Genomic DNA, 23,738 nt, shown 5'->3' with positions numbered 1-23,738 from the left:
TCATTTCAATTGTTTTGTTGTTACGTCAATGATATATGCTATTAATACTTGTGGCCATCACACTGTGACAGTCCACATGTTTTGTTCATGTCCTCTGATTTATGGTCACCTATTTGCAACTTCAACTTTTGCCTGTTAAACAGTTCAACCCAAGCCCCTATTGATAGTTGGCGTAAAAGGTTTTTTAGGTCCAAAACTCTCACTGCTTTATCTTTTTTTGTTGTTGTTCATACAATTTGTAATTTCCTCTAGTAACTCTGTATAGAATTCCTCCTTGTTTTTCCCGTTCTGTCTTATTTTTATCTTTATTTTATTCGGGCAGTGCCTGGGCAGCTGGGAAGGTCCTCGGGCCCTATAAATAGGTTTGGCGGCCATTGTTTCTTCTTCTTGGTCTGTTGTATTGTGGACTCCTGAAGAAGGCAGCCAGCGATGCGTTGATGCCCATGTGGCATGTAAGTAATTTCCTTTGCGTTCAGATGGTGATTTGTTTGCATTAAATGTATAATTTAACCATTCTGTAAACCTGAATCTACATTCTTTGTTATCTCAGATACCACACCCAAACTTGACTGCCTGTTATTGAATAAAGCCATTGAGTGCACTCTCTTGCTGTCCTGTGACTCTCTGACCAGAGCGCCCACTGCAGATGAGGAGACTGGCAAATTATTGGAGGGATTCTCATCATTTGCATTAAATCCCTCACATTTGGTCCTTCGAGCCAGATCAGTAGCTAAAACATGGCAGAGCAGAGAGTGGCCTCAGAAGATTCACCAAAGACGACCAGAAGGAGGCACCCTCCAGCATATCTTCAAGATTTTGAAGTAATGCTGCCACCGTCCTTGGTGGAAACCCAGACAATTAATGCCAACCCTGAATGGCTGCAGCAATCAAGTCCGCCGGTCGATACCACTTGGACAATGAGGCAGCCAGAGCCAGTGTTCGGGCATCAGATGGGGTCCACCACTCAAGGAGTGGGACAAAGAAGGCCACCTCCACCAGAACAGTTGCCTAAAACTGTGAAGAGGGACGAATCATCTCCTGCAGACAGCAAAGATGAATACGAAGTGGAGCAGCACAGCGGCAGCAGTGGATCAAGCACGCCAGAGTCGTCTCATCCAACCTGTGATATCGGCCACAGGTACGTCGCCTTGCATCAGTCGTCCACTACCCCCAGTGCAGTACCTGCACCAACTTGTGCCCTCATATCAGCACCGCTGATACAATCGGCTGGAAGCCATGCACCTGTTCCCAAAGGTCCTGCATGTAATCGCCAATCCAAGCTCCAAAGTGTATCTCACGACTCCCACAGTTGGGACCACTCTTATCCCTGCCAAGCAGTCGAGCAAAGTTTACTTAAAGGTCGTCCCAGTCATTGTGAGCCATGGCAATAAAACCCTACATACTTACGCAATCCTGGACGCCGGTGCTGAGCGCACAATTATACTCCCTGCAGCAGTACGCTACCTCGGCCTGAGTGGTGAAGCAGAGTCCATGGTGTTGAGAACGATACGCCATGACGTTGCACACCTTTCGGGCTCCTCAGTGGACTTCCATATATCGTCTGCCACCAAACCTGAAGTGAAACACAAAGTTCAAGGTGCCTTCACAGCTAGTCGCCTGTCCTTGACAGAACAGTCCCACCCAGTGGCAGCCCTGCAGAAGCGCTACGACCATCTTCGAGGACTTTCAATTCAGTCCTTTGACAAGATGTATCCCCTTCTCCTGATTGGTGCAGACAATACAGGTCTTATCGCAGCGAAGGAGCGGGTCCGCTTAGGCCTACGTGGAGGACCAGCTGCCGTCAATACCGAGCTGGGATGGGCGCTGCAAGGACCAAATGGTCTCACACCCCACCAGGTTCAAGCACAGGCCCTCTACTTCACCAACGTCCAATCACTCGCCGATTACCTATACCGCCAGGTGGAACGACTGTGGCCGCCAGGTTGATGTCTTGCCTTTCCGAAGTGAGAAGTTGGTAGTGCGCTCCCGACAGGACCAAGAGGCAATCAAAACCTTGGAGTCAGGTACGGTTCGAATGAAGGTTGGTGACACACGTAGATATGCCATGCCTCTGCCTCGCAAGAAGGATGCACCACCACTACGTGCTACGATGGAGGCCGTGATGGCATCACTACGGAGCATTGAACGTCGGCTGAAGAGAGACCCAGTAAAGGCCCAGATTTATGAGGACCATCCAGGAGCTCACCCAAAATCATGAGTGGAGATATGTCGACTCCCCTAGCAACCCAGCCGATGATGTCACACGCGGGAAGACCGTGGCTGAACTTATTCTCCCAAACCGGTGGATAGAGGGTCCAGTTTTTCTCCGCCAGTCTTCCAAACATTGGCCTTCAGCTTCAATGAACTTGGAGAAAGAGGGTACTGAAGAACTCAAGCGAAGCAAATTCTGTGGCCTCACTCAGACAGCAGAAGTAATTACCACTTCAGATGCAACTCAGTTCGCGACCTGGGCGGAAGTGGTGAATGCCACACAACAGTCCATGCTTGGGTCAGTCTTGCAAGACCCAATGGCACCTTCCACAAGTTATAGAGATGCTGAACTACAAGTCTTGAGAACCTGCCAAGTGGACAGCTTCCCTGATGACGTCAAGGCTCTTCGGAAGGGGAAACAGGTGTCTTGTAACAGCCGACTAAGCTGTCTCTCACCGGAGTGGGACTTGGCAACCGAATTGATTAGAGTTGGAGGCCGCTTCCGACGCATGGAAGAACCACACCCAGTTGACATTCATCCCATTGTTCTGGAACCTCATCACAAGTGGGTGAAGCTCCTTATTAGAGAAGTGGACAATCGGCTGTTGCATCCGGGGTCTGATCAAGTGTTTGCAGAGCTCCGACGACAGTAGTGGGTGTTGCAAGGACGACAGGCGGTCAAACACATCCAGAGAACCTGCACAGAGTGCAAGAAATGGAGAGGAAAGCCAACTGTACCTCTTATGGCTGATCTTCCAGCAGCACGCTTGCGACTGTTCAAACCGCCGTTCTACTCCACGGGAGTTGACTGTTTCGGACCTTATCTAGTGAAGGTTGGACACTGTAACGAGAAGCGCTGGGGCTTGATCTTCAAGTGCCTGACGACGAGGTGTGTGCATCTAGATCTAATAAGTAGCCTGGACACAGACGCCTTTCTTTTGGCTCTGAGGAGATTCATCGCTCGCCAAGGAACCCCATCAGAAATTTATTCCAATCAAGGAACCAACTTCAGAGGTGCCGAAAGAGAACTGAAGGATTGAAGTTGAAGGAATCCTCAATGCCAAACCACTTGGGTACGTGTCCTCTGATGTAGCGGATCCTGATCCAGTGACGCCAAGTATGTTGCTGATGGGGCGGTGGGATGCATCATACCCCAGGTGTCCGTGACTATGTCCCCGATGCCCTCACCAGAAGAAGATGGCGACAAAGCCAGATGATCGCAGACCATTTCTGGTCGCGTCAAAGGATATCTGCCAACCCTGCAAGTACGTCAGAAGTGGTGCATACCTACAAGCAATCTGGAAATGGGAACTGTGGTGATGATTGTGGATCCTCAACTGCAACGAGCCCAATGGCCGGTCGGGAAGATTGTGAATTTAAATGTCAGCGAAGATGGATACATTCGGGCTGCGGAGGTGAAGGTCAACGTGGAATCAGCTCAGAAGCAAAAGAGCTTGTTAGGCAGAAAGTTGCTGACAGTTGTCTAAATGAAAGCCACACCTAAATGCCTGTTATATAGGAATGGCGATGATGGCGTTTTCCAAATATCTCCAAATTTAACCTCCATTATTAACAGGATAAAGGCTGAGGATAGCTGTCCACCATCCTCACCACTCACAGGGGTCCTGTTTAATTACAAGATGATGATGAAGACACCTTATTAGCCTCTACAAAAAGAGAAAGCAGAGAGGCTCTTTGAGGTTAACCAAGGTAGTTTTCTCTGTCAACTGGACTGGGTTTCTTCTCTTGAAGACGTTTCGCCTTCTATCCAGAAGGCTTCTTCAGTTCTGAAATCGCTGGGGAGAGAGCTTGAAAATATATAGCCCCTGTGGACCATTTGCATGCTAATGATCTGGGTGGTCACCTGAGAGTCGTTAGCAGGGTCGTTGGTCAGGTCGTTCACCTAGTTTCTGTTGAGATGTCTCCCCTTTGTCTGCTGGGTCACATGGTGATGAGTCACTGGGTCTCCTGGAATGGTGTGAATGTTTGTTTTGCTGTTGGAAGGAGTGGAGGACTGCATTGTATGTGGGTGATAGGAAGTGCCTCAGGCCACCACCTCTGTTTAAGGATGGTTTCTCCAATTTAACATGGATAGCTTCCTTGACCCCCCTTTCGAACCAGCGGTCTTCTCTGGCCAGTATCCGTACTTGGCTGTCCTCGAAGGAGTGCCCACTCTCCTTTAAGTGTAAGTGGACTGCTGAATCCTGACCCGAAGAGGTGGCACGTCTGTGTTGTGCCATTCTTCTGTGTAGAGGTTGTTTGGTTTCCCCAATGTACAGTTCCTTGCATTTCTCCTGGCACTGTACAGCATAAACAACATTACTTTGTTTGGGTCTTGGTGTCTTGTCCTTTGGGTGTACTAACCTCTGTCTGAGAGTGTTGCTGGGTTTGAAATGAACCGGTATGTCGTGTTTCTGGAGGATCCTCCTAAACTTCTCCGAGACTCCAGACAGGTAGGGGATGGAAACGCTGCGGCGTTTGTTTCTCTCCTCCTCTCCTTTGCTGAGGTCTTGCTTTCTTGAGGTTTTGGTGAAGGCCCAGTCTGGGTAGCCACATGTTTTGAGAGCTGTCTTAATGTGGTCCTGTTCCTTCTTTCTGCCTTGGGATGTGGTGGGTATTTCTCTGGCCCGGTGTTGGAGAGTTCTGATCACTCCCAACTTGTGTTCCAGCGGGTGGTGAGAGTCAAACTGGAGGTACTGGTCGGTGTGTGTAGGTTTTCTGTAGACTTCGATGGTGAGATTTCTGTCCTCAGTGATCTTGACTGCGCAGTCCAGAAAGGCCAGACTGTTTCCTTTTACCTCTTCCCGGGTGAATTTTACATGCTCGTCTGTTTTGTTGAGGTGATCGGAGAACGCTTCCAATTCTTGTATTTGAATTTTGACCCAGGTGTCGTCCACATACCTGAACCAGTGGCTTGGCGCAGTTCCTGTGAAGGATGTCAGGGCCTGGGATTCCACCTTCTCCATGTATAGATTGGCAACTATAGGGGATACTGGTGAGCCCATGGCACAGCCATGTTTCTGCCTGTAGAAGCCTTCTCTGTACTGGAAATAGGTGGTGTTCAAACACAGGTCCAGCATGGTGCAGATTTGGGCCGGTGTTAAGGTTGTTCTTTCTGTAAGATTCTTGTCCAATAGAAGGTGCTTGTGGATGGTGTCTATGGCGCTGGCGGTGGGGATGCACGTGAAGAGTGACGTGACATCATAAGATACCATAGTCTCTTCTGGAAGTAGTGTGAGTCCAACGACTTTTTGAGCAAAGTCTTGGGAGTTTTTGATGTGGTGTGGGGTGTTGCCAACCATGGGCGACAAGATGGAGGCCAAGTATTTGGAAATGTTGTAGGTTACAGAATTGATGCTGCTTACTATGGGTCTGAGAGGGGTCCCTGGTTTGTGGATCTTGGGCAATCCATAAATGCAAGGGATGGTTTCTCCTGGATATAGACGGTAGTATTTTGGTCTGTCAATGGCTTTATCCTTTTCCAGTTTCTGTAGTAACACCTGTTTAGTTTTTTCATTTAATGATAGTGTTGTTGTTGGGGTCCGGGGTGGTGTCTGTTTTTTCCCCCTCCAGGGGGCGTTGGGGAGCTTCATTGCCTACAGCTGGTACTGTGGGTAGGCGCCCCTGTGGGCGATTGCCACCTGGCTGCCTACTTAAGGAGGGAGCGCCTGCCCATCAGGGCCGTAGTGTCTTGTTGTCTCTGTTGCTGCCCTGTTTGTTTCCCTGCATGCTCAAGGTCTCCATGCCGTTCTGCTGGACCGGTGAGCATGCTGCATCCGGTTCCTGGGTTCCCTGCAGTCCGGGAGGACTGCTTTCTGGTCTTGGACCCCATGAAGTGCGGATCCTACTCCTGACCTACCCGCAGTCCAAGAGGACTGTTTGTCTTTGTGTTGCCCTCCCTGTAATAAAACTCATTTGGACTCTCTTACCACCGTGTTCTGGTCTGCTCTCGGGTCCTCTCTAAAACCCATTTCGTAACAGTTGTGCCACAATAAAACTTGCAGCTTTGTTCTCTTGAACAAAGCAATGGTGGAAACAGCACAGCTTACTCCTGTAAAATGATATTTAGCATTGACTGACAACTTTATATGACACCATGTGGACATGGATCTGTGAAAGGTCGCATCATCAGGCTCAGTAGTCAGTTACAGAGTCATGGTTCAGGTTTAAAACAGTCAGTTTATTCCATTCAATTCCAAAAACCAGAAAGGCTGATAATCTGGTCACTTGATGGGATAGGATGGGATAGGATAGGATAGGATAAGATAGGATAGGATAGGATGGCACGCAGGCACAACTTGTGTGGAACTGTCTAGCTGGATTTCTATTACTGAATTGATGCATTTTGGATGTAAAGATTGATGTCAATTTTTTTATTATTATTAAAAATTACACTTGGGGCCTCCAAAAGCTTAACAAAAAGGGGTTGAAATGTGATGTTATGTTGCTTAAAATGTAACACATGTAATTATGGAATGCAATAAATATGAAACAGAGGGAATGAAAAGATAAAGTCTATGAACTGCAGTGAGCAATGGATGTTTTAAAGTTTTAAAGACTTGAAAGTGAGATATGAGTTGTTTGGAGTCTCCATCATTCTTTGTGTCGTCTTTGTTTCCTTTTTTTTATTTGTTATTAGTTTGTTTTGATTCCGTCGGATTTAGCTGTATGATACGGACAGGCTGTTCACACTCCCGGTCAGCAGGTGGCGATAGAGGACTCACAAATGGACTGAGCTACGCCACTAATTTCCAGAAGAAGAAGCAGGAGGAGGAGAAGAAGAAAACGCAGAAGAAGAAAGAGGAGGAGAAGAAGGAGGAGGAGGAAGAAGAAGAAATAGAAATTTGTTTCTGCAATTTTTCGCTGGTAAGTTCCCGAGTTGTGTTGCACTAATAAAAATTATCCGCATTCACTGCACTTGTATGAAATTGTTACCTTTTACACCAGCTTTCGTGGCATTTTTCTAACATTTAAGCTAACGTCACTTGGTTCTTTTGCAGTACTTTTCTGTGTTTTCCTTGAATGTAACGTCCTTAGACTTGTTCATCTTTAAACCTGTTTATACCAGACAACCGATCCGAACCGGTGCTACTAAATCTTCCACATTCTTCGTCTTTGTAGGTGTAAATGTGCCGCAAATGCGCCAAACAAACATCTTATTTAACAGAGGTAACAGAGTCGCAAACTTCCCAGCTTGAGTCATTTTATTGATGGTGTCTTGAGTCCAAATAGTTGCGGCCCAGTGAAACTTCCTGGTACTTCCTGGTCCCGGTGCTTGTCCACGTAGACGTCTAAGATGATCTTTGATCCCTTCTTGGTGTTTGCCTTTGGGGCAGGTGTCTGTGAGGTGAAAGCAGCTCCTTTAGAAACGCTGTGAACGGAAAGATAACAAGGTCTTAAAATTCTATCAGAATAAACATCGATTCCGGGACTGAAGAGCAGCAGGTCCCGAGCTTCCAGCCGAGCCTGACGATCCTTCAATAAATATGTAGGATATGTTCCTAAAGATTCCAAACATAGAACTAACAGCTATGTCCGTGACCAAGAATAAATCCACGCTGGTTCTGGTTCATTCAGCTCATCGATCCATTTAGGTTTGTCAGCGGGACCGAGATGAGTCCCGTCACATCGAGTTACTTTGTCACGAATATTCCTGAATATTTCCCTTTTATCTGATATATTTGTGTTTTGTGTTTTGTACAGAATGTGGGAGTTCAACTGTCGCTCGTGTTGCCCCTCTGTGTGAGTCTCTTTAACGTGTGCCTGTATCAATGTAGGCGTGTGTGTCCTCTGAAGGGTGTGTGGGTGTGTGTGTGTGTGTGTGAGAGAACTGTAATCCCAAACCCACCACCAGACCAACATGTCCGTGAGTCCTTTTGCACCCGTTGCCTTCCTCTACCTCCTGTTGCTCCTCATCGTGTTCTCCACCCCCGTCATGTTGCAAGAGGACCCACAGACTAAATGTCCTACATGTGAGTGTGAGGATGTGGAACTAAATGCTGATGGTCCATCACTTCTTGTCACGTGTCTAAACGCAGAGCTAAGTTTCTCTATGTCCTCTCGGTAAAAGTGGAACGACTGAAGCAAATCTAAGCTAGTTGTTGCTCAGGCCGGCTTCAGTCCTGCTGACTCGCCCACAAATCGCTGTGGATCGATAAGATCCAGATCGATAGCTTAAAGTCGGTAAATTAGTGATCTGAGAATATCTTTGCCCCTGATGTCACATGTTTGTTCTTCACCTTCATTCTTTGGTTTCCTCAGGTCCGGTTAGTGCGAACACACCAGCTGCCCACTCCTCCACCAGGTCTACAGAGGTCACCAGACCTTCTCCGTCTGTGCACCGACCCACCCAGGCGGGTGGAGGCAACGGTTCGCTCGCCCGACCCACCCAGGCGGGTGGAGGAAACGGTTCGCTCGCCCGACCCACCCAGGCGGGTGGAGGCAACGGTTCGCTCGCCCGACCCACCCAGGCGGGTGGAGGCAACGGTTCGCTCGCCCGACCCACCCAGGCGGGTGGAGGAAACGGTTCGCTCGCCCGACCCACCCAGGCGGGTGGAGGCAACGGTTCGCTCGCCCGACCCACCCAGGCGGGTGGAGGAAACGGTTCGCTCGCCCGACCCACCCAGGCGGGTGGAGGCAACGGTTCGCTCGCCCGACCCACCCAGGCGGGTGGAGGAAACGGTTCGCTCGCCCGACCCACCCAGGCGGGTGGAGGAAACGGTTCGCTCGCCCGACCCACCCAGGCGGATGGAGGAAACGGTTCGCTCGCCCGACCCACTGGGACAACGGCCCCCCTGTCTCCTGGCACCCCCCACGGGCCGGTTCAGGAGGCTCATGGTCCCACTACTGCATCAGGAACCCCTCCAGAAACGGTCAGCACCGTTGGGTCGTCCTCTGTGGCAACAACAAAGACAAACTCTGCTGCAGCGACAACACTTTCCCGGCAGGAACACACGTCAGAACCTCCGGCTGAGCCCAGCACCCCAGGAACCTCCGCGACGCCGCCAGCAGGTGGCGCCACCACCTCTGTCAGCACAGCCACGTTCCTAAAGATGACAGCGTTGTCAGCAGCCTCCTCGGGTCCGGCGCCATCGCCCGACCGGACCTCCCCTTCACCTGCATCACCAGCTGCCACAACTGCTGCCACAACTGCCCCCACGGGGGGCAGCACCCCCGCTGAGCCAGCGGTCTCGGGGACGAAGGTTGCAGCGGTAGAAGTGGCGGGGGCGGCGCTGACCCGACAGCTGGTGGACACGGCGTCTCTGTTGGCCATTGTTCTGTTCGGACTCATCTTCTTCTTGGTCTCCGTGGCTGTGTTTGTTTCGCAGGCCTACGAGAGCTACAGGAGGAAGGACTACACCCAGGTGGACTACCTGATCAATGGGATGTACGACTCGGGCGTGTGAGGCTGGCGGACGCTCGCCGCCGCTCCGCTCCTGCGGCGCCACGGCGAGACGAGAACATTCGCAACACGCCGACGGAGCGTTTCGGTCACTTCCAAACGGGTCTATTGTGGCCACGTGTTGAGTTGTATCAACACTAGTTAAGCTAGTTAAGCTGTGCCAAACGGGTCTCCTCACATTTCCGACTCTTATTCAGGGTTCCGGTTTCAGTTTTCTCCGTTTTCCCGACGATTTTTTTTGCACAGATTCCGAAAACATTTCAACGTCTTTCCTGCCTCAAAGGGCTTCTTGAACATTCTGATCACATTTCATGTAAAGAGGAAACATTTCATAAATGTAGCTTCTGTTGCAGGAGCGGTCAGACGGTACCAAGGGGGGGAACCTGCCGGTTGTTACCGTGGTGACAGCTGGACAGGGGATCCTCTGCTGATCAATAGGTTGATGGTTTGATTCCGATTGTAAAACGCATTGTATTGAAAGTGTTGCACCTGGATTAAAGCGGCCGACCCGTCTGGGAAGGAGCCGGACCAGAACCAGAGACGTCACAGCTCCGGTTCATTACACTAAAAACGGGACTGGGACGGCGGCGCCGGCAGTGTTGGTGACACCTATTTCATGTTTCTCATTTGAGATGTCGAGTAAAAAGATTAAAACTCTTTTTTTTTTTTTTTCAAGTTGGTCGTTAATTAGCAAACGAATGTATTTTATTTAAAATTATTTTTGTATCTTTTGGCGGTCGTCAGGCCCCAACCCACAAAGCAGCATGTATTGAAATGTGCCATTAAATTTGAATCTTACCGGAACCTTCGGATTGTTACGTCATTTTCACTGAAGTGATCCGATTCCACTTTTGTCGTTGGTTCTGTTCGGCACCACAAGGAAATACAGTCACTCATTTCCTGGACCTCTAGAACTAGAGGGGATGAGGGGGGGGGCAGATGTTTCCTGGTGTTGACGTTCATGGCTGAAGGCTCTGAAGCACCTCCGAGATCCTCCTCCGGTCCCAGCACCACGGGGTCCATCCTCTAGTGACCCCACACCTCCATCCCACCTGACCTCTTCACCGACCAATCACAACACCCCCTTCCACGTGCGCGCGCACAGACGCACTGGGGCCAAAGTGTCAGTTGTGCTGCAGGTGCTGACTTCAGAACCGCCCTGAGCTGTCGCCCGTGTCCTGTCCTGTCCTGTCCTGTCCTCCTCGGAATGTCTCTGCCATCCGTGTCTCGGCTCTTCCGGAGCGCGCTGCGGACTCACCTGGTCCCCGCGGCGAACGTGACCTCCAAACCCGCCAAACATAACGTGACCACAGGGGTGAGTTCAAGTTCATCTGCACCCGACTGTCAGGAAACCGATGACTGGAACTCAATAATCCGATTACAATCTGTTCAGAACCACCTGGCGCGATCCGGTCCGAAATGCTTTTCCTCCCCGGAGACTTTGATAATTGATAACTAATAATGTTTCACTTTAATTAAAGTGCGTCACTGTTGCGCCATTAATGCGCTCAGATCCAACACGTAGACACACACGAGCGCGCGCACGCACACACACACACAGTTGGCCTCGGACTTTTAGTTTCGTATTTCAGCGTCAAGATCAGAAGTGAGACAATGTTTCTGATGGATTCGGTTCGGTTCTGGAAGACTGAAAACCGGCCGCTTTTTGACTGTGATCAAAGTTTGGAGATGGAGCTAATCAATAATCCATAATCAATAAAGCTCTCTTTGTGGGTTTGTGTGTGTGCACCCCAGGAGCAGGTCATAGCTATGACCGTGCTGTTTGTGGCCATCCTGGGTCCGTCAGGCTGGATCCTGTCTCACCTGGAGGACTATAAGAAGAAGGTGTAGGAGGACGCACAACAAGCGCTGCCGCACTTCAGAGGGATATTTCTGCCCTTTACAGTAAAATACATCATCAAATCTGTTCAAACCACGGTGATCAGACTCTTTTGTCCACTGGATGTGTTTCATAGTTGAAGCTATAGATTCTATAGGCGATGCTTTGTTTCCTGGATTTAAAAGTACCTTCAGAAGAAATTTAATGACATAAAATGAGTAGACTGCAGGTTATCACCGTCCAAATATAAACACGAGTAAAGCAGATATCACCTTTCAAAATAATATCTATATTAATTATTAAGTAGTGATGAGACTATTCTTAAAAATAAAATAAAATAAAATAACGCCCGTAGTTGTAGTTCACCACAGGGAGGCGACAAAATGCGACACTACAAAGTAAAACTACTGATCGCCCTTTCAGGCATTCTGATAGATAACACGATTTTACATTCCTTTAAATTACAAAAAATAAAGTTGGCCGAAAATATTTCTTCTCTTTAGGGTTGAAAACGTGTCTTGAAAACCTAAAATGTAAAAAAATAATCTTTTTTTTATGGAACGCCCGTGTCTGTTTCTTTTTAAAGTGATTTGAGCAGCATTTATATTGATTTTGAGTATTTCAGAGACTTAAATGTGGCTGAGATTCAATTAATCTCCATAATCACCCCCTCAGAGTGAAAAGTACCCCTTGAAACCAGGTGCTGGGGCTAAAAACAGCGCTGCCCCAGCTGACCTGGGGGGCAACATCTGGAAATGCAGCTTTACGCTGCCGGACCTCTGGGTTATGTTCCTGAAAAGAACCAAGGGGACAAGTAGTTCTGGAGATAACTGCACGTCTCAAAGGACGCAACAACAACTTTATCTCCTTTGCTCTTCGTCGGGAGGTGCAGCTGCTTTGGACTTGTTCTTTGTTGTTTGGAACTTGCAGATATAGTGTTGGAATTTTCCGTTTTACACATAAAGCCGCACAACAGGTGATCCTTTATGTAGGTGCACAAAACTTTTATTTGGTTTCAAAGCAAATTTTACCCAAAGTTTTAAATCTGTTACTAACAGTAAAAAAAAATGTAGGGAGCTCGGATTAAAGAGGAAGACCAGCTAGAAAGGATAAACAGAAATTCAAGAACTGCTTTCAAGAACTTAAGTTCCTACAAACATCTAAAGCAAGAAGTGATCATATATGTGCTGCTACAGTTTCCTTTGTTGGGTCCAAACGGAAACATCATTTTTGACGGGGACCACAGAATTGGCGGGAAATGTCTCCCTCTAGGGGAAATACAGGTTACTGTCGTTAGCGCATCTGGATTTCAGTTTGGAGTGCGGTGATTCAAAAGCATCTCAGGTGAGTGACTCCATCCACAACTGTGATCCCCGACGTATCCAAGGTTCAGCTCTGGAGGAACGAGAGCATTTTGTTGAACAGCCGATGCTGATGTGGTTCTTACGGTGGCCGTGAGGTGCAAAACACTTTTACAAAGCTGGAACCAAGCCGGATAATTCCAAACAAAGTAAGTGCAGCATTGCCATGGCGATCTGAAGTACGTGAATCAATGTGAAGGGTGCTATTGGTAAACGGCTGCTAACTTTCTATAAACTTGGCGTTGCAGAGAAACTTTGCTCATCATACGAACAATTCCTGGTGTACAGACGTTCCAAGTCTAAGGAGCGTCAGTCTTTTAACTTCGGTCCAAGAGGAAGACACCGGGCTAAAGACTAAAACACGTCCACGAAGGCTGTCTGACTCGGCATGTAGCACTCCTGCTATGACAAATACTTGATAAACTTGTGTTTCCTGTCAGGTTTTTGAACCACAAAACCAAAAACCCACCTGAAGATGAAAGGTCGGTACATTTCTGGCATCCAGTCTTTGCAAAAGAGGGATACGAGCGTGTGAAGCTGCTATCAAAGAAGGGCTCCAATGTTGGACTGTAACGAGCCGTCAAGATGTTTAACATTCAATTTAATACCTAAGGGTTCCATCGCTACCGCAGAAGAATCGTAGCAAAATATTTGCGTAATAATTTGGGACACGGTGATTTAAAATCGCAATATTTAATCATTTCCATGACAAAATATACAGTAAGTCATATAAGCAGCAATTTAACCCACTCTACATTTTTGGCTTTGATGCAAAGCACAGCGTTTATAACACTTAAGGGAGATTATTTTTGCGAGATCAAAACAGATAAAACTCTATTTTGGGTTGTGAGTCACAATAGGTGACTTTGACTCAAAGCCGTTGAGCTTTGATAATCTTATAACAAAAAACTTAATAGTTAAGTATCACATACATTAATCGTTAAGGTTAAGCCACTATTACACGAAGACAACTCATCTCTCTCCAGTTGAGTCAATTTTTGATCCAGAATTAAGAACTGCGCCTCATTCTTCGATCCCTCCAGACGATGGGGTGCTGCTTTAGCGTGAAGAAGACTTCTGGCCAGCGGAGTGACAGCAGCAGCCCGTCACGCTCCCCGCCCTGCGGTAGACGGAGCAAGGTGACGGCGGAGCTCAGGCAGCGCACCTCTGCAAGAACCCAGCATGAGGAAACTGAGGTTTTTAGGAACCCAAAACACGGTGTCGATCCCACCCTTGAATCAGATCCTCGTATGGCGCTGCCCAGACTGATCGCAGGCGGAGAGCAAACCGCTCCAGATGGGTCCAAACCGGTCCGGTCAACTCTCGTTGGGCCACCGTCCGTTGCCTTCGTGGTGAATGAGGCGTCGGGTGACCAGCAGAGGCCAAAGGTCGATCCAGAACCGCAACGCGACGTTAAGGAAGTAGAGGAGGTGCGTGTTGTAAAGAGGGCTCGGTACCAGGCGTTACAGACAAAGACCCACAGCTGCTGCAGCATGTGTTCCTTTGATGACCTTGGCCAAGGGCAGAACCAGTGTGGAGCAACAGATGAGCCTGGTCCATCTGCCCTGCTGCAAACCAGTGTGGTCTCAACACCTCCTAAACCAGATGCTGGTTTATTACAATGCCTCCTCGTGGACCAGATGCTGGTTTTTTACACCTCCTCCTTGACCAGCTGCTGGTTTATTACCATACCTCCTCCTGGACCAGACGATGGTTTATTACCAACACCTCCTGGACCAGACTATAGTCTATTACCACCTCCTCCTGGACCAGACTATGGTTTATTACCACCTCCTCCTGGACCAGACTATTGTTTATTACCAACACTTCCTGGACCAGACTATGGTATATTACTACCTCCTCCTGGACCAGACTATGGTTTATTACCAACACTTCCTGGACCAGACTATTGTTTCTTACCAACACTTCCTGGACCAGACTATGGTTTATTACTACTTCCTCCTGGACCAGACTATGGTTTATTGCCACCTCCCCCTAGACCAGATGCTGATTTATTACAATACCTCCTTGTGGACCAGATGCTGGTTTATTACAATACCTCCTCCTGTACCAGCTGCTGGTTTATTACAATACCTCCTCCTGGACTAGACGATGGTTTATTACCAACACCTCCTGGACCAGACTATAGTTTATTACAAACACTTCCTGGACCAGACTATGATTTATCACCACCTCCTCCTGGACCAGATTATGATTTCCTACCACCTCCTACTGGACCAGATGCTGGAATATTACAATACCTCCTTGTGGACCAGATGCCGGTTTATTACAATACCTCCTTGTGGACCAGCTGCTGGTTTATGACAATACCTCCTTGTGGACCAGACTATGCTTTATTACCACCTCCACCTGGGCCAGACTATGCTTTATTACCACCTCCTCCTGGACCATACTATGATTTATTACCACCTCCGCCTGGACCACACTATGATTTCCAACCACCTCCTCCTGGACCAGAGGCTGATTTCCAACCACCTCCTCCTGGACCAGACTATGGTTTATTACCAACACCTCCTGGACCAGACTATGGTTTATTACCAACACCTCTTGGACCAGATTCTGGTTTATTACAATACCTCCTCGTGGACCAGATGCTGGTTTTTTACACCTCCTCCTGGACCAGGTGCTGGTTTAATATAATACCTCCTCCGGGACCAGAATATGGTTTCTTACCACCTCCTCCGGGACCAGACTATGGTTTCGTACCACCTCCTCCGGGACCAGACTATGGTTTCTTACCACCTCCTCCGGGACCAGACTATGGTTCCATACCAATTCCTCTGGGACCAGACTATGGTTTCTTACCACCTCCTCCTGGACCAGACTCTGATTTATTACCACCTCCTCCTGGACCAGAGTTAGACGTGTGTCATAATGAGACGAGCGATGGTCCCACTCGCTTAACTGACGCACCTGAAGACCTCGGCACTCTGAGAACCGGCCCTCAGGACATGGGTACTCAAACTTTGCCCCCTGGTGCTTGTAGAGATGCTTGCTGTCCATCATACTTGGTTCACTCCAGCCGTCTCGAGCAGCCCGTGATGGCTGAAGGGGGCGACAGCAGGGGAAAGATGAAGGAAGTGGTGTCAGAGCTGCGGGGAGATGTTGCCGACCTCCCCCTCCCTGAGCCCCGTATCAAACTGGGTCCGAGGAGCAGACGGGCCTGTGCCCGGGGCACGCTCTGGGCTGGGTTCCCACAGACATCATGTTCCACATTGTGTCAGCGACCCGGTGCGTCTTCCAGCCCCAACCAGAAACCTGCAGTGTGCAGCAATCCAGATGTTGGTCTGAATAGCTGTCACCTTCCCAACAAGGAGCCCCAGCAGCTGCGGAACCGATTCTCTGGCCATTATTTGCCATGTTGTGGATTTGTAGGACGCCTCCCTGTGTCCCAGCTGGAGAACGCGGGGGTCAATAATTCATCCAGTTTGGTTGTAGGGACGGAAACCAGGTCTGCTGTATTCTGGTGGACTTTAAACACAACTTTAAGACTTCTCTTTTTTTAAAGCATCGAAGAGCCTGTGAGTTGTTGTTCTCTAGTTTGGTTTATTTCTGTTTTTAATTTGACCTCCACGATCACAGGGTGACCTGTGTCTGTTTAAATGTGCTGCAGCACAGACCTAAAGCTCCTCTCTGAAGTGTGTTTCTTTTAACACAGCAGCGTAATTGATGGTTTTAATTCTGCTTTCTTCTATTAAAAAGCACTGAGTAATATGTCTGTTTGCCTTTTTTTTAATCTCATGTTGATACTGAGTTTGTTAGGCTTTTATTTGAGTTAATCAGGAGTGCTTTGGATGTTGATGTACCTCATTCACATTCTGTCCAGTGTGAAATCACAGAATCTGAAAACACTGACTTTGATGAGTGTTTAAACACCATTTTAAACATGAATGTGTGCAGAATGTCCCGGTACAGGTGTGTTACTGATGCATGTATATATGACTGAACAGTACTAAAGTGTATTCTGCAGTTTTTCTCTTGTCGTAGCAGACAGGCTATAGCCTATGCTAAGCTATTTAGTTCCTTACTTTTGGTAACCAATACAATGTCAAACTGAAACAGACTTTCGGCTCTCGGTAGTTTAACCGAAGGGGGGAATGTGGGCGTGGTCAGAAGAGGAAGCCCGCGGGAGCTGATTCAAACCGACCAATAGAAGCTCTCTCTCATCCCTCAACCTAGGCCCCGCCCACATCATGCAGCACAACAGCCAAGGAAACGTTTAAAGTTGCGAGACTTTATAAAGACTTAAAACTTATAAGGTTTATCAGGAAAGCGATCGTGTTTTTACTCATTTTTAAGTTGACAAACTACACTGATGACCATGTTGCCTCGTGCGTATCACGAGCTTTTTGCTTGTGGATTCGCGTGATCGGTGACCCACGCACGCGGAAACGCTACAAACCTTTTTTTTTTTAAACAAATGTTGTTTAGTTAAAAATAAACCGCGCAACAGGTTATCCTTTATATAGGTGCACAAAACTTTTATTTGGTTTCAAAGCAAATTTTACCCCCCAAAAAATGTAGGGAGCTCGGATTAAAGAAGAAGACCAGCTAGAAAGGATAAACAGAAATTCAAGAACTGTTTACAAGAACTTAAGTTCCTACAAACATCTAAATCAAGAAGTGATCATATATGTGCTGCTACAGTTTCCTTTGTTGGGTCCAAACGCAAACATCATTTTTGATGGGGACCACAGAATTGGCGGGAAATGTCTCCCTCTAGGGGAAATACAGGTTACTGTCGTTAGCGCATCTAGATTACAGTTTGGAGTGCGGTGATTCAAAAGCATCTCAGGTGAGTGACTCCATCCACGACTGTGTTCCCCCGACGTCTCCAAGTTTCAGTTCTGGTGGAACGAGAGCATTTTGTTGAACAGCCGATGCTGATGTGGTTCTTACGGTGGTCAAGAGGTGCAAAACACTTTTACAAAGCTGGAAACAAGCCTGATAATTCCAAACAAAGTAAGTGTAGCATCACCATGGCGATCTGAAGTACGTGAATCAATGTGAAGGGTGCTATTGGTAAACGGCTGCTAACTTTCTATAAACTTGGCATTGCAGAGAAACTTTGCTCATCATACGAACAATTCCTGGAGTACAGATGTTCCAAGTCTAAGGAGCGTCAGTCTTTTAACTTCGGTCCAAGAGGAAGACACCGGGCTAAAGACTAAAACACGTCCACGAAGGCTGTCTGACTCGGCATGTAGCACTCCGGCTATGACAAATACTTGATAAACTTGTGTTTCCTGTCAGGTTTTTGAACCACAAAACCAAAAACCCACCTGAAGATGAAAGGTCGGTACATTTTTGGCATCCAGTCTTTGCAAAAGAGGGATACGAGCGTTGTGAAGCTGCTATCAAAGAAGGGCTCCAATGTTGGACTGTAACGAGCCGTCAAGATGTTTAACATTCAATTTAATACCTAAGGGTTCCATCGCCATCGCAGAAGAATCGTAGCAAAATATTTGCGTAATAATTTGGGACACGGTGATTTAAAATCGCAAAATGTAATCATTTCCATGACAAAATATACAGTAAGTCATATATGCAGCAATTTAACCCACTCTACATTTTTGGCTTTGATGCAAAGCACAGCGTTTATAACACTTAAGGAAGATTATTTTTGCGAGATCAAAACAGATAAAACTCTATTTTGGGTTGTGAGTCACAATAGGTGACTTTGACTCAAAGCCGTTGAGCTTTGATAATCTTATAACAAAAAACTTAATAGTTAAGTATCACATACATTAATCGTTAAGGTTAAGCCACTATTACACGAAGACAACTCATCTCTCTCCAGTTGAGTCGATTTTTGATCCAGAATTAAGAACTGCGCCTCATTCTTCGATCCCTCCAGACGATGGGGTGCTGCTTTAGCGTGAAGAAGACTTCTGGCCAGCGGAGTGACAGCAGCAGCCCGTCACGCTCCCCGCCCTGCGGTAGACGGAGCAAGGTGACGGCGGAGCTCAGGCAGCGCACCTCCGCAAGAACCCAGCATGAGGAAACTGAGGTTTTTAGGAACCCAAAACACGGTGTCGATCCCACCCTTGAATCAGATCCTCGTGTGGCACTGCCCAGACTGTTCGCAGGCGGAGAGCAAAACGCTCCAGATGGGTCCAAACCGGTCCGGTCAACGCTCGTTGGGCCACCGTCCGTTGCCTTCATGGTGAATGAGGCATCGGGTGACCAGCAGAGGTCTAAGGTCGATCCAGAACCGAAACGCGACGTTAAGAAAGTAGAGGAGGTGCGTGTTGTAAAGAGGGCTCGGTACCAGGCGTTACAGACAAAGACCCACAGCTGCTGCAGCATGTGTTCCTTTGATGACCTTGGCCAAGGGCAGAACCAGTGTGGAGCAACAGATGAGCCTGGTCCATCCGCTCTGCTGCAAACCAGCGTGGTCTCAACACCTCCTCCTAAACCAGATGCTGGTTTATTACAATGCCTCCTCGTGGACCAAATGCTGGTTTTTTACACCTCCTCCTTGACCAACTGCTGGTTTATTACCATACCTCCTCCTGGACCAGACGATGGTTTATTACCAACACCTCCTGGACCAGACTATAGTTTATTACCACCTCCTCCTGGACCAGACTATAGTTTAATACCAACACCTCCTGGCCCAGACTATAGTATATTACCACCTCCTCCTGGACCAGACTATAGTTTAATACCAACACCTCCTGGACCAGACTATGGTTTATTACTACCTCCTCCTGGACCGGATGCTGATTTATTACAATACCTCCTTGTAGACCAGATGCTGGTTTATTACAATACCTCCTCCTGTACCAGCTGCTGGTTTATTACAATACCTCCTCCTGGACTAGACGATGGTTTAATACCAATACCTCCTGGACCAGACTATAGTTTATTACAAACACTTCCTGGACCGGACTATGATTTATTACCACCTCCGCCTGGACCAGGCTATGATTTATTACCACCTCCGCCTGGACCAGACTATGATTTATTACCACCTCCTCCTGGACCAGATTATGATTTCCTACCACCTCCTCCTGGACCAGATGCTGGTTTTTTACAGTACCTCCTTGTGGACCAGATGCCGGTTTATTACAATACCTCCTTGTGGACCAGATGCCGGTTTATTACAATACCTCCTGGACCAGACTGTGTTTTATTACCACCTGCTCCTGGACCAGACTATGATTTCTTATCAACTCCTCCTGGACCAGACTCTGATTTATTACCACCTCCTCCTGGACCAGAGGCTGGTTTATTACCACCTTCTCCTGGAGCAGAGGCTGGTTTATTACCACCTCCTCCTGGACCAGAGGCTGATTTATTACCACCTCCTCCTGGACCAGAGTTAGACGTGTGTCATAATGAGACAAGCGATGGTCCCACTCGCTTAACTGATGCACCTGAAGACCTCGGCACCTTGAGAACTGGCCGTCAGGACGTCGGTACTCAAACTTTGCCCCCTGGTGCTTGTAGAGATGCTTGCTGTCCATCATACTTGGTTCACTCCAGCCGTCTCGAGCAGCCCGTGATGGCTGAAGGGGGCGACAGCAGGGGAAAGATGAAGGAAGTGGTGTCAGAGCTGCGGGGAGATGTTGCCGACCTCCCCCTCCCTGAGCCCCGTATCAAACTGGGTCCGAGGAGCAGACGGGCCTGTGCCCGGGGCACGCTCTGGGCTGGGTTCCCACAGACATCATGTTCCACATTGTGTCAGCGACCCGGTGCGTCTTCCAGCCCCAACCAGAAACCTGCAGTGTGCAGCAATCCAGATGTTGGTCTGAATAGCTGTCACCTTCCCAACAAGGAGCCCCAGCAGCTGCGGAACCGATTCTCTGGCCATTATTTGCCATGTTGTGGATTTGTAGGACGCCTCCCTGTGTCCCAGCTGGAGAACGCGGGGGTCAATAATTCATCCAGTTTGGTTGTAGGGATGGAAACCAGGTCTACTGTATTCTGGTGGACTTTAAACACAACTTTAAGACTTCTCTTTTTTAAAGCATGGAATAGTCTGTGAGTTGTTGCTCTCTAGTTTGGTTTATTTCTGTTTTTAATTTGACCTCCATGATCACAGGGTGACCTGTGTCTGTTTAAATGTGCTGCAGCACAGACCTAAAGCTCCTCTCTGAAGTGTGTTTCTTTTAACACAGCTGCGTAATTGATGGTTTTAATTCTGCTTTCTTCTATTAAAAAGCACTGAGTAATATGTTTGTTTGCATCTTTTTTTTTAATCTAATGTTAATACTGAGTTTGTTAGGCTTTTATTTGAGTTAATCAGCAGTGCTTTGGATGTTGATGTACCTCATTCACATTCTGTCCAGTGTGAAATCACAGAATCTGAAAACACTGACTTTGATGAGTGTTTAAACACCATTTTAAACATGAATGTGTGCAGAATGTCCCGGTACAGGTGTGTCACTGATGCATGTATATATGACTGAACAGTACGAAAGTGTATTCTGCAGTTTTTCTCTTGTCATAACGTCTTCCAACCAGCAGGGGGCAGAATGTCCGTAAGGTTTATTGCTCTTTTTCGTCGCCACGCACTTGTTTACAATGACGATGATTTCATTCCTGAGGGCCATAATGAATAAGATGAATAATCCTAATGAAATAATGTGCGTTAGCTGGAGAGCTGATGCACACTTTGGTGTCACTGCCACATCAGTATAGTTCAGCCATCACAGATCTGTTTAAAAACCATTTGACCTTTAATTTTACATTATTCTGCCTAAATAATTTCAGCATCCAGGAGAACAGCGACAGAAACCAGATCAGACTTAATGGCTGTAGGTGCTCCGCCAAGCCTCTGAAACTGAAGTGAATGTATATTTAAATAACTTTTACAAACATTTTAAATACTACACCTGTTTCCACCTACTATTAACACTATTAACTATTTATTCTTTTCTGTTAAATGGGGAACTTTCAAAAAGGGTTTTATCCACAGCTATAAAGATAAACTTTAATGGGAAGGTGAACATTGTCTTGAAGGTGTGTGCAAATTATTATATGTGAAATATATAACAAAGTCCATCCATGACTAAATTTATGTCTTCAAGGATTATCCACATTAATCCGGTAAAAACAAGATGGTGGTGTTTGAATCCGTCATACTTCAGGTATCCGCAAGCATGAGATCCACTAACACCACCTTTAAAATGGTGCTCAAGGCAAATGAAAAAGGTGATCCTGCAATAGGGTCTCCCAAGTTTCTTTACACATAAAACAGGTGATCCTTTATGTCGGTGCACAAAACTTTTATTTGGTTTCAAAGCAAATTTTACCCAAAGTTTTAAATCTGTTACTTCAGGGGTGTCCAAACTTTTTTCACCGAGGGCCAAATACATAAAAATATAGGAGGGGCTGGGCCACTTACTAGAAATTAGATATATAGCCTTAACTTTAGTGTATTAAAGTTAGAAAAATCAATTAAAAGTGGTCAAATATGTTATATTGTTGAATATAATTAAAGACAAAACTGCCTTCATCACAGCTTTCCATGAATGGATCTTTATTGAGTTATTCAGAAAAAGCTTTGGTAGCTCATTCCCAGAACAGCAGCCTCAGATTTCTTCTTAGAAGATTTACAATACAGAGAAAAAACAATAAAGGGGAAAATGGAACTGGTAGATTTCAAGCTTGTTATTTAAGTTATTAGGCTTAGGAGCACACCTAATAACATTCACTTGAAATGGTTATCAACATTAACAGACTGAACTGGACATGCGTATAAATTTAGTAAATTATTCTGGTGAGTATCAGCTGGGTATGTAAATCGGGCCATCAAGCTGTGGTCCTGATCTGACGCCACTCGTGCCAAAAATCCGGACAAATGTCACTTGATCAAGGAGCAAATCTGCATCAGATGAGATGAGCTGCTTTTGTGTGTGAAGTGTGTGCGCTGTCCACAGCAGTGTGTACACTGTGTGTTAACCAGAAAAACGCATATTACAAAGCAGGGTTTTCCTTTTTGGTGGAGTAACTGCTCTGATGCCAACAGTAGCTTCCCCTGGTGTTACAACTAAGAAGTCCAATACACTCAAGCAAAAGTTGAAGTACAGCCCATATTCTATTCTATTTATAAAATGTCTTGCCGGCCAATTAAAAATAGACGAAGGGCCACAGTTGGCCCGCGGGCCATAGTTTGGACACCCCTGTGTTACTTGCAGTTAAAAAAAATGTAGGGAGCTTGGATTAAAGAGGAAGATCAGCTAGAAAGGATAAACAGAAATTCAAGAACTGTTTACGAGAACTTAAGTTCCTACAAACATCTAAAGCAAGAAGTGATCATATATGTGCTGCTACAGTTTCCTTTGTTGGGTCCAAACGGAAACATCATTTTTGAAGGGGACCACAGAATTGGTGGGAAATGTCTCCCTCTAGGGGAAATACAGGTTACTGTCGTTAGCGCATCTAGATTACAGTTTGGAGTGCGGTGATGCAAAAGCATCTCAGGTGAGTGAGTCCATCCACAACTGTGATCCCCGACGTCTCCAAGGTTCAGCTCTGGAGGAACGAGAGCATTTTGTTGAACAGCCGATGCTGATGCGGTTCTTACGGTGGCCGAGAGGTGCAAAACACTTTTACAAAGCTGGAACCAAGCCGGATAATTCCAAACAAAGTAAGTGCAGCATTGCCATGGCGATCTGAAGTACGTGAATCAATGTGAAGGGTGCTATTGGTAAACGGCTGCTAACTTTCTATAAACTTGGCGTTGCAGAGAAACTTTGCTCATCATACGAACAATTCCTGGTGTACAGACTTTCCAAGTCTAAGGAGCGTCAGTCTTTTAACTTCGGTCCAAGAGGAAGACACCGGGCTAAAGACTAAAACACGTCCACGAAGGCTGTCTGACTCGGCATGTAGCACTCCTGCTATGACAAATACTTGATAAACTTGTGTTTCCTGTCAGGTTTTTGAACCA

The 23,738-nt window shown here is 47.0% G+C and overlaps 2 protein-coding genes and 1 long non-coding RNA gene across 5 annotated transcripts; 2 read left to right on the top strand and 1 right to left on the bottom strand.

The window, feature by feature from the left end:
* The first annotated feature begins 6,945 nt into the window (after positions 1-6,945).
* c9h11orf24 (chromosome 9 C11orf24 homolog) lies at positions 6,946-10,417 on the top strand. Of its 3 annotated transcripts, none has more exons than XM_029841987.1 (4): positions 6,946-7,077; positions 7,915-8,183; positions 8,473-8,876; positions 8,955-10,417. In XM_029841987.1, exons 2-4 carry the CDS (start codon positions 8,072-8,074, stop codon positions 9,615-9,617), a joined length of 1,179 nt encoding a protein of 392 aa, XP_029697847.1. In that variant the 5' UTR covers positions 6,946-7,077; positions 7,915-8,071; the 3' UTR covers positions 9,618-10,417. The 3 variants fall into 3 exon arrangements, with proteins under 3 accessions (XP_029697847.1, XP_029697846.1, XP_011619096.2); XM_029841986.1 differs by having other exon boundaries at positions 8,473-8,915; XM_011620794.2 differs by having other exon boundaries at positions 8,473-10,417.
* LOC115251056 (uncharacterized) lies at positions 7,264-10,552 on the bottom strand. The gene is made up of 2 exons (XR_003889608.1): positions 10,413-10,552; positions 7,264-7,582 (listed from the first exon to the last, which is right to left on the bottom strand). It is a non-coding gene; the product is annotated as an uncharacterized lncRNA (long non-coding RNA).
* A 148-nt stretch (positions 10,553-10,700) lies between these two features.
* Positions 10,701-11,546, top strand: cox8b (cytochrome c oxidase subunit 8B). The gene is made up of 2 exons (XM_003979312.3): positions 10,701-10,928; positions 11,369-11,546. Exons 1-2 carry the CDS (start codon positions 10,821-10,823, stop codon positions 11,462-11,464), a joined length of 204 nt encoding a protein of 67 aa, XP_003979361.1. The 5' UTR covers positions 10,701-10,820; the 3' UTR covers positions 11,465-11,546.
* Positions 11,547-23,738: the final 12,192 nt, after the last annotated feature.

Source organism: Takifugu rubripes, chromosome 9 (assembly GCF_901000725.2).
Source record: "Takifugu rubripes chromosome 9, fTakRub1.2, whole genome shotgun sequence".
NCBI classification, from domain to species: Eukaryota; Metazoa; Chordata; class Actinopteri; order Tetraodontiformes; family Tetraodontidae; genus Takifugu; species Takifugu rubripes.
Note: the sequence above shows the minus strand (reverse complement) of the source record. Positions and strands in the feature narration are given on the sequence as shown.